At 32.4% G+C, this 12,003-nt stretch overlaps 1 protein-coding gene across 1 annotated transcript in view; it reads right to left on the bottom strand.

The window, feature by feature from the left end:
* Positions 1-12,003, bottom strand: part of SLC16A7 (solute carrier family 16 member 7) — an 86,770-nt gene that overhangs the window by 51,637 nt on the left and 23,130 nt on the right. Inside the window, exon 2 of the mRNA XM_049783746.1 lies at positions 4,434-4,658. Coding sequence (XP_049639703.1) covers positions 4,434-4,647 — 214 coding nt within the window. The 5' untranslated portion in view covers positions 4,648-4,658. The remainder of the gene's footprint in view (positions 1-4,433; positions 4,659-12,003) is intronic.

Below are 12,003 nucleotides of genomic sequence, written 5' to 3'. Positions count from 1 at the left end.
AATAAAATTAATTTAGTAACTAATATTAGCGTGGTGATCTGTTTAACATAAAATCATAAAATCAGCACCCATACTTTAGCACAATTGGCAGTATACATACACAACAAAAACACCAGAATAGTAAGAGTCAAAGTCAGTACTTCTCTCTGTTAATAGCTTTTCTTCTAAATCATAGAGATTGTAACATTAATAAAAATTTTTAGGTACCATATTTTCTGGCGTATAAGACGACTTTTGAAACAAAAAAAAAGTCAACTGAAAATCCTGGGTCATCTTATATGTCGAGTATATCCCGAAAAACATCTCGATATGCCGCTAAACGAAAATTGTCTGGATATTGCCACCAAACGCATTTCCAACTCGATCCTAAACCAATCACTGCAAGGCTGTTCGGACCGCCTCTCTAACTCAGCCAATCCAAGCAGGCTTTTGATGCATGCAAATTAGACAACGTTCTGTACTGAATCTACACTGTCAAAAGCCTGCTCAGATCGGCCAGAGTCAGAGAGGAAGTCTATTACAGTAGAACCTTTGAACCTTTGCTTGTTGTGATTGGCTCACTGTGGTACATACAGTTGCAGCACAGGAACGTTTTGTCTGATACAGCGGATATAGGCCTAAATCTATGTGTTAACTGTGAAATTAGGAGGTCATCTTATATGCTCGGTCATCTTTTATGCCGGAAAATACAGTACTTAGATATTGGTAATACAAAACTTGAATATAGAATTACATAGCTGATAATGTTCACATCATGTCACTTTTTTATTTAGTTTTGTTTTGAGACTATTCCCAACTGTGCTCAGGAATGACTTCTGATGGTGTTTAGGGACAATAAATGGTCCCAGGTCATAAGCAAGGCAAAGGCCTTAACACCTATACTATCATACAAATCCCTCACAATACATTTTGATAAAGCAACAAGGTCAAACATTATACTAAAGAAATAGTTCTATATCATCACTGTATTCTAAGGAATCCCTGTACCCAAACAAAATGGAAAGATTAAACATGTTTTGTTTTGTCTTCACCTCTACTTATTAATTCTATTAATGTTTTATTTATGGAGTGACCACATTGCTTGACCTTTATAATGAATTGTATTCAAGGTCCAGGAGACCATATGGATGGACTATAAGGTTGTGTAACTTAACAATATTATTATAAAAACAAAGTAAGGATTAATATAAATTGTATTATTTACCACCTTGATTGAATATCTTTGATTAATTTCCTTTTTAAATTTAGACATAAGAGAAGATAATACTTGCTAAAGGGCCCAGGTGCCAACTAATTACTACAAGAGACTCCAGCCCTGACATCAGAGGCCAGCCCTCTGTACAAACCCATTTTACCTCGTGACCCCATTGCAGTGATTAATAGACTGAGTGCTAAGCCCTAATGAGTGTATTAGATCTCAGATGCTCTCTAGGAGAATGTAATTAGCATTCTTTTTAACAGAATATTTTAGTTACTTAGTAGAAATATTTATTGCACACCATGGTAAACTCTATGTCCTTTACTTATTTTTTAAATTTTTCTTTCAAATAATCAATCAATGGGCCTCTATACAAAAACTTACAAATATTACCGGGAAAATAATTTAATCAAATAATAACTTTTAATAACTTGAATCTCATTTCTTAATATAAAATGAAATCATTTTTAGGAGTATAAGTTTCTACTCTGAATCAACACAAATTGTATAAAAAAGTTTGCTGGGACCAGATAGGACACCACTGATTAAAAACAGAAAGTATGTGGACCACATTAAACAAAACAATTTAATGTGAATAACAGAATTAATAACTGTCTTCAATTAATTAAAACGTTAATAAATTTTAAATAAAATAGTTAATTTTATTAAAAATGCCCTATTTGTGAAAAATATACTATTTATTTAGGTAAAGGAATTTGTTTTCATATTGAGCTTAATGTTTGAAATGGATCAGTAGTTTCATGTTAAAAATGTAAAACTAATCATTAATGTAATATGTGAATATTATTTCCAGTCAATATCATACATAGGCCACCCCTTCATCTATCAGGGGGCATGGCAAATAGTAATATAAGCAATTTTTATTTTATAGTTTTTACTCTTTTTAATCAATGTGGTTTACAAAACTGCAATTGGTATGTTTTAATGCCTAATACTTCAAGCACCACATCATCCACCAAAGTGTTCTCTTTCTTCACGATCATTCCAGTTTCCTCCCCCATCCAAAACACATAGCCATCTCTTCTTCCTCTATCTGAGCTTCTTACTGGACGCCAGTGCTGAGTTTCTGATTTCTTTATGCATCTGTATTTCATAACCATATTTCTTTATATTCCACATATAAGAGTCACTCTGTTTCTGTTCCTCTTTCTGACTAACTTCTCTCAGTATGATACTTTCCAGTTTCATTCAAGTAGCTGCAAATTGCATGATTCCATATTTTCTTACAGTCTATGATACTTCACTATATATAGTTTCTTTATCCAGTCACCAGTAACATTTCTATACAATAAATCTCAGCCTGAAATTGGTTGTGTGTTTTCAAGTGAAAGATGAAGGAATAGAAAAAGTTCTGAAATTCCCTAGTTTTCTTCATATATCTGGAGATGGCTCCTCAACATTATCTTATATCCAACTTTATTTTTATTTTTGTAGGCTTTATACTTTAATTTATACACAACAATATCATGTACACACATAAGATTATTAGAAACTCTTTAACTTTTCTAGTACAATGAAGAGACAACACTCTCAAGAATAACTGTATGTTTAGGAAAGAGTGTTATTAGAATAGGTAACTCATATGCCTTGCATGCATCCAACCTGAGTTCAATCCCTGGTATATAATATGGTCCCCTGAGCCATCCAGAGTGATCAGAAGAGCCAGAAGTCATCCCTGAGAACCACCAAGTTCAGTCCAAAATAAATAAATAAATAAATAAATAAGAAGAATAATTGTGTCACCGAACAAATGACTTAGAAGGGGAGGGATTTCCTGCAGAATGGATAAATAGAAGATATGATCTATATATGACTGTCATCAGAAGTAAAAAAAAAGTATGGTATGAGAAAGGTAGAAAAGCAGAAAGTACAGTATAGTGATGAAAGTTTTGTGGTTCTAGTTTGTGTCACTAATGATCTATTTTATGTAGAAATCTATTTGAATTAGTATATCTTCAGAATATATCTACAGAATGAAGAGAAATTAATGTTTATTAATTAATTATTAATTAATGTTTATTTCAAAAATTTAAGAGGATTGATTCATTTAAAAATAGCAAGGAAATACAGATACCTTAATTGAAAGTAACTAATATTGGGTTAAGATTATAAAATTATGTCGCATTTCTATCATTACATATCATATTAACTCAATGATCAAATTACATTATAGAAGACTATTTCCAGGTCTCTTTAAAATTCTTATATTCATAGCTTACACATTTTTCCTCAAGTCAAATATCAAACTAAAAATAGAAAGCAAAATCTATTTTTTATCGAGGCACCATGGTTTGTACTGCTGTTAATGAGAGTTTTATGCTTTCAATGTTTTAACGGATACCAATAGTGTCTGATTCTCTCTTACAATGTCCCTCAGATCCACTCTGTTCCAAACACTATAAATGCCCCAACCATATTGTCAAATTTAATTCTACTGACAATTGCCTTTGATCATTTTTAATCTATTAGTATTATTCTTTGATCCCCATATATAATTAGGTCATTCTATAGCTTTTCTTCTATTTCTGACTGACTTTACCAACATGATATTCTCTCTAAATGTATTCACACTGGTAGAAAAAGATAAACTTAATTTTTAAGTAATGACTTAATGTATGTCCTCTTGCTCAGTTGAGGTAAAAATACAATTGATATCAAAATACTCTCTTAATAATTTTAATACTTAGAAATGACATTATAAATTGATTATTCACAAAAATTAAAGCTCATTTAAACATAAATTACATGTGATAACATTTAAGTGACCATTTAAATAAAATCACCATACCTAATAGTACTACAATAATAATAAAATAATTTCAAACACACAAACATGAATTACACTTCATTTTTCTGCTAATGGAAAAATAATCTGAATGTATAACTTATCAGGAATTTTTTTCTTTAGGAAAATATATTAACTATTCTATAAGGTAGACCCTTTCTGAATACAATGAAAAGTATCACCCTTGGTTATTTTATAATTTAGTAATTGGTACTAATACATACTAATTTAAATATTTAAGATACAGATAATATAAATAGTTTAAGAGTCACTAAAACTAATATCTTATTCTAATTGCAATTTTGGTAGGTCTTATATAACTATGATATCAAAAAGGTTTTAATATTCCCAGAAAACTACATAAAAAATATCTTAACATGGAAGAATTGCTTTATTAATCTGTATTCGATTAATTACAAAGAACCTTACCTCCTGCATACATAACAGCCAGCATAATGGATGAAATCCATGCTACATCACTGTATGAAGTGTTGAATACTAACTGGATTTCTTTGAAGAATACTGTGATGGCTTTGGGGAGTGCATATGAAAAACCAATGGAGATAAAAGCTGCTCCAATCACTACCCAGCCCCATCCTCCATCAGGAGGTGGTAGTGTCATTTCTACTTCTGTCTTTGACATTCAAATGGCCTCTGTAAGAAATGACAAAACAGTTTAAAATAGTATTTTATGTATCAGTCATCAAAATACTTTCTATTTATAGTCACAAATACATACTTCTCATTCATACTTAAATACACATAACATAAAATATAAGGGATTCAAGTAACTGTCAAGTCATATTATTGAAAAGCATTTAAATGGTTAATGACAAAAATCTAAGAAAAAATTTTTTTGTTTGTTTTTGCCTTTTGTTTGTTTGGGGGCCACACCCAGTGATGCTCAGGGGTTATTGCTGGCTATGCACTCAGAAATCTCTGCTCCTGGTTTGGGGACAATATGGGACGCTGGGGGATCGAACTCTGGTCCCTCCTAGGTTAGCACATGCAAGGTAAATGCCCTACTGCTTACATCACAGCTCCGGCCAACTAAGGAAATTCTTGAGTTTTAAGAAGTCTTCTTAATATTTAAGAATTTATGTCTCTATTGAGGTCTGACAGGAAAGAGGTGTGTGTGTGTGTGTGTGTGTGTGTGTGTGTGTGTGTGCGTGTGTGTGTATGGCATATGGTCCTCCTCAGCAGTCCAGGGACTATTTGCTGGAATAAGTCGTCCAGGCCAACAATTGCTACAGAATTGCTAGAGTTCAGTAGTCTGGTATTTCTTTTACTTATGGGTATTATTTTCATAAATGTTTTTTTTATATAGCACATATGCATGTGTTCTAGGTCTGGGCTACCAGGACTGTACCTGACTATTGCCTTGAAGACCTTATTTTAGCAGACTGTAAATTCACACCATCTGCCTGCAAACGATCAAGTGACCCTTTGAACTATTTCTTCATAACCAACTTTTTCTGCCATTCTTGAATAAAATAAACCATCTGATTTCTATGAATAAGATAAATGAAGTTAATTTAGAATAAATTACTCATTGAATAATTAAAAATTTTCTTCTTTTATTATTTACTGTTCCCAAACCCATCCCTTCCCAACAATATTCCCATTAATGTTCACAGTCAGACTCTGTCTATAACACTATTTTTACTTGTTACCTGGGAATCTTTTTCATTCTGAAATTGATTTTTCTATTGTGGTCTGATTCTTCATAATAGCCCAGTTTTATAAGTGCTCTGCTTAAAGAAATCTTACTCATATTGTTGATTCCTTAAGATTGAACTCAAAATCAATACTGTACAACATTTCTGACTGCTACTATCTGCTACTATCTAACACATAAGTTTTCTAACTTATCTAAGATGTAAGTTTTCAGTCAGGTACATCTAAGTGTTACTCATTACTGGGACACTATTCAGCTCTTCATAAATAGACTCTAGGACAATGAAAACAGAATTCACCCACAAAAGTTACAGATATATAAAAGCACTGTACTCAAGTATTTGAAGAATACTTATTATACAGTGGAAGAGCTGAATAAAGAAATAGGACCTCAGTTGCTGGCTCAGTTTTGCAACTGCTCTGTAAATAGCTGAAAAATTATTGTAAACATTGTTATAAGAATTTTTCATGATGCTAAATTCATAAATATGGGATTTTAAACCATGAAATTTATATTGTTCATTACCATTTGCATATATATATATACACAAATAGTTCTATTATTCCTAATCATTTGCCTTTACCAATGTGCCACCATGAGCATTCTTTTTTTTTTTTTGTGGTTTTTGGGTCACACCCGGCAGTGCTCAGGGGTTATTCCTGGCTCCAGGCTCAGAAATTGCTCCTGGCAGGCACGGGAGGACCATATATGGGACGCCGGGATTCGAACCGATGACCTCCTGCATGAGAGGCAAACGCCTTACCTCCATGCTATCTCTCCGGCCCCACCATGAGCATTCTTATTTTTATATTGTTTCTTGAGGAAACTTTTGCTAACATATTCTATAAAATTCTATATATATTTGCACCAGAAATACATGAAGAATATTTGTGTTATACATACAACTTTATCAATTGTGTTGAATAACAAATATCTAATTCAGCAATAATGCAGTATTTATTGTAATATTAACTTACCATCTGTTATTATAACTGAACATTTTTATTTATTTTCAGGTCTTGATTGAAGGTTTAAATCAATGAATGAATATCATTCATCTTATGAATAACAGTTCTTATTTTTTTTATTAATTGAGCTTACTAATAAAGTAAAAGGTTCCAATTGATTCTTTTAGCAATTTCTAAAACCTCAGTGGCTAATTTAGAAATGTTTGTATAATTGCTAAAATTTAAAAATTATAGCTATTACTTTCTCACAGAGCATTCTTAAATAATAATGACATAAATAGTTGGGAAAAGACTAATTTTGGGGGGCCGGGCGGTGGCGCTAAAGGTAAGGTGCCTGCCTTACCTGCGCTAGCCTAGGACGGACTGAGGTTCGATCCCCCGGCATCCCATATGGTCCCCCAAGCCAGGAGCAACTTCTGAGCGCATAGCCAGGAGTAACCCCTGAGCGTCACCGGGTGTGGCCCAAAAACCAAAAAAAAAAAAAAAAAAGACTAATTTTGGATGGAGTCACTAAGTAAAGGAACTTCAAAATTTGTTAAATGTAACTTAAGGTATTAAGGTAAGGTACAAAAACATAGTAACATCATATTACATTATCACTTTCCTACAATACTTTCCTGCAACTCTTGAACATCTCAGCATACATGCTAATTAATATATGTACATATATACAAGTACATAAAACAACCTCTAGATATTTATCACTGACAATGTGTATGACTATATTATATATATTATATACTCTATACTCTCTAGGTATCAATCACATTTTTGAGGGTTAGGGTTTACTCCTGGATCTGCACTCCTGCTTGAATAAAACCCAGATCAGCCACATACAAGTCAAATGCCCTACCCACTAAAATTAAATCATGTCTATTTATGCTCATGAATGTTCTTTAGTAATGTTTTTAATAAGGGCCAGAGATATATACAATGGGTAGGAACTTGCTTTTTTATAGTTGACCCAGGTTCTATCCCTAGAACTGCATACATTCCCCTGAACACAACTAGAAGAAATCTCTAAGCAGAGAATTGAGAGGAATCTCTGAGCACCAAAGCATAATAATAATCACTATTATTATTTTAATAAATTATTTAACAAATGTCTGACAGTTTATCTGCACTCACTGACTATATATACTCCACTATTTTCCTAGAGTTTCTTCTGAAATAGCATTTGGATAAGGCTATAGAGATAAGTACAGGGTTGAAGGCACATACTTTGCATAAAACTACCTCTTTATTGTTTCTGGCTTTACTTGGTCCATTTGCCATAACTAGCATCTTGTAGGCCTTCAAGTCTCTTTGAACTTCCTTGTATTGATCCAGTTGACAGATTCCTAGAGTGGCACTCCAGCTGGCTAAATTTCTTTGGGAGTCCCTACTAAAAATTATCTTGAAATACTGATCCATACTCAATAATACTCAATAATACACCAATATTTTCTAACATATTGTCTGATATTAAAAGTTTGTTTCTTTACTTTATCAAATTACATTATTTCTCATAATATTTTTGACTCTACACACATTCAAGTTTTCCTTTAAAAGTACTGTATTATTTGAGTTATTTTTATTTATTTTTCTCCTTAATCCTTTATTTAGCATTTTTCCCATAGATCACTTGTTTAATTTAAAAACAGGCATCACAGTAAATGGCATCACAGAAAAAGCCATTAAATGCTATATTAGCTTCTGAGGTTATGAAAGCCACATATATTACTTGTTAAATAAAAAAACTTACTGAGGTTCCCTTTAAATTCATGTTGCTTAATTCTATGACACTAAAATCTCTTTTTGACCTAAACAGCATGTGAAATACCCATTTTGTCACTTCTCTGGTAAAATTCTAGTTTTATAGAAAAATCAGTGATTAAAGCATATATATGTACATACATACATACAAGCATACATAATTTCAGTAACATTTCCAAAATTCTAAGTGATATAAAGTGATTGTTCTAAATTATGACTGAAAAATTTATATTTTGAACATTGAATGTTCAATATATTAAACAGCTAAATAACTAGAAAGGCCTAACATCCAAATTAGTTCATTAGTGCTTAGAATTCTACTAAATTATCCAATCCAAAATTTAGTTTCCATAATTAAATATAAAGCTTCACAGAAACTGCTATACATTTGAACAGTTTTAATTTATCCAGATTAAAATATTGAGGATAGTAGTGACAGTACAGTAGAGAGGGTGCTTGCCTTGCATGCAGTCCACCTGTGTTTTATCTTTAGCATCCCTTATGATCCTCAAAACATTGCCAGGAGTAATTCCTAAATGCAGAGCCAGGAGTAACCCCTGAGCACTGGTGGGTATGACATCAAAATAAAAACAAAATTTAAAATATTAATGCATATTTCCTATTCTTTAACAGAAGAATTCTCCTATAAAATGGAACAATTTGGTTCAATGTTGCAAATAAATCATATGGAGATATGTTAAAAAGACAAAAACATTATCTGACGTGAATCATACATTATTTTACATTGTGTTAATATTATTAGCATAATAATAATAACAGGCATTATTTTGTTATATAACTTTTTGTTTGTTTGTTTTGGGCCACACCCGGTGACGCTCAGAGGTTACTCCTGGCCTGTGCTCAGAAATCACTACTGGCTTGGGGGACAATATGGGATTAAACCGGGTCCATCTTAGGCTAGCACGGGTAAGGCAGATGCCTTGCCACTTGCGCCACTGCTCCAGTCTCTGTTATATAACTTTTTTATATATAACTTTAATATTATATTATATCATTACTACATTGTTATATAATAATATAGTGTTATTATATGACTTTTAATAAAACTATATAATTTTAATAACATAAATTATTAAAATGTGTACTATTTAATGTTTTATATGATTTAGTCCTATGCCACTATATGTTTTAGTCTTGTGTCAGCAAAAAATTATATTCTTAAATTAAATGTATAGTCTACCATTGCAAATAGGAGTAATGCCAATCTTATATTGTTCAATAAAACTTGTGTGTTCACAAGAACACACAGTTGCTAAAGATACCATTAATAATGTATAATTTACTACAAACATTCCAAAAAATCAAACTTCCTATCATAAACATATATTTGACTGGTAGGACAGTTTATTTTTATAAAATATATATCAGACCTAGCTGAAGTAAGATACAGAACCTCAAATGACCACAATTGTTTAAAATGTCTCATTGTGAAGATCCACAGATTTTACTATTTCTAGTCCTTTCTACAGTGTGATGTTATATTTATGTAATATTTACTGAACAGTAATAATTAAATTGGTGCTGACTAGAACAAAAACAAACCCAAAGTTAAAAATAACCTAGATAAGAGCTACAGGAAGGAGCTGCTGTATGAGAAATAAATCAATTGGTTCGATCATGACTGTCACTTCTATAAGGTCGCCAGAAAGAAGCATCAACCCAAAAGAGAGAAAAAATAAATTTCATTTTGAATCTTTCTTTTCCATATTGTACTAATTCATGTCTTGAACACATGAACAAATACAGTTTTCTGATAATTGACATATTTACACCACAGCAAGTTGAAAGTAAATTTAGCATCTTGCACATAGCATCCAGCATTCCCTCCTTTGGCTTTCTACCTTCATTTAGTTTTGACTGTCAATAGGCGAGGGATGATAATTTCAGTCATCCTATTAAACATAATTTAAATTCTCTTTTAATAGTTTTGTCAGTTTGGTTTTGTTTCTACCTTACTCGTTGTTCCTAAGTGGTGACAAATGTGTCTTGCCAGAATGGGGTTGTTTTGTTTTGCCCTAAGTGTTCTATTCCTATTTGGCCTAGTTTAGTTGTATCTGGGATAAATAGCCTACACTTAAGAATTTCTAATTACATTTTGTACTCTACAGGAGAAAATTTTGTCTTTCTGGCTTTTTTGTTTACTAATACCGTTTTGACAGACAACATGATAGCAGCCCAGATAGGAAAGACTATGTGCTATTTGCCCTACTCACTTAAAATGACAACATTCCAAACGCCGGGAACAAAACACACGATAGTCTCTTCTTTTGTCTAAATCTCCAACATAGCTTTCCCTACTATCCTATCCTTAAATAAAGGACATACCTCTTCTCAAGCGCAAACATAAAGATATTCATTTATTTACAGTCTTTGTGAAGTCTCTTTTGCCTCTTTAGTGATTTGGCTTGTAATAGCAGTTCTCGTACTTAAATTTTAACTTGTTAGTCCTTTATGGTTCTTTTGCTTTTCTACAAAATGTGATGGAGATAGAAAGGAATAAAGAGAGATATTGAGAGAGAGAAAGAGAAAATGTCTGCTACACAGGTAAGCAAGAGGCATGCAATGGGAGATAGCTGGAGAGAAACTAGGGACATTAGTGGTGTCCCCAAATCTAGAAATGCCTCAATTTAGTGGAATCCCTCAAATATAAAAGTAGATGGAAAGCATAATCTTCTCTAGGTTCCCTTCTTTATTGTGTTGGCACTATATTCCTCTCATCTTTATCTTCTTTATTACTTATTCATTCATTCATTCATTCATTCATTCATTGTTGTCTTGGTGGGGCTGTGAAGGGAGCAGGATCCGTACTCATGTCTTGCTCCTGACTCTCTTTGCTCAAGGGACTCTCTTGGTGGTGTTGCAAAACCACAAGTGAAGTCTGATATCAAACCCAGATTACACATGTGCTAGGCTAATCGCTCTAGCCCTACATCAGTATTTTGAAACTTCATAGCAGGTTTATCCTTTCACATAGCCATACCTTCTCACCACCTATTTAAAATCCCATGCCATGGACCATTATACTTGCAAGCTTCACTGAATAAACATTCTCTTAAGGAAGATCTATGATTCCCAATCTTTAAAACCATTGCTCTTTATTGCTGAATATTTCACTTCATGGCATTTAATGACACCATGTACTTGAGACTTTGGTGTCTACCACAATTTTGTTTCTATACCAATTGTGATCACTTAGTTATCTCTTGCTAAACATATGTGGATTCTCAGAAAGCAAATATTGTGAATTTCCTGTTCATTTTATATAGTGCCACTATTACCTACCTAAGCTTACTAATTTTACATTTTGTATTTTCCAATTCTTTATTTCATAGTGTATCTAATACTTCCTTTCTCTCTCACACTGCATTCCTGAACATTGTCAAAATACACTCATTGAATTGTAAAATTCCTTTAAGACAGTAAATTATAATAAAAATCATTTCCTAGACTAAAAACTTCAGATCCTTTTTTTCTCTACTGTTTTACATAAATTTTTCTTTAATAACTCTTAAAATAAATCTCCATTCCATTTTCCCTTTCACACACATAGCTCACATCTGTATTTACCTCACAAAGA

Source organism: Suncus etruscus, chromosome 11 (assembly GCF_024139225.1).
Source record: "Suncus etruscus isolate mSunEtr1 chromosome 11, mSunEtr1.pri.cur, whole genome shotgun sequence".
In the NCBI taxonomy this organism is placed as follows: Eukaryota; Metazoa; Chordata; class Mammalia; order Eulipotyphla; family Soricidae; genus Suncus; species Suncus etruscus.
This window is presented reverse-complemented; position numbering and strand designations above follow the sequence as displayed.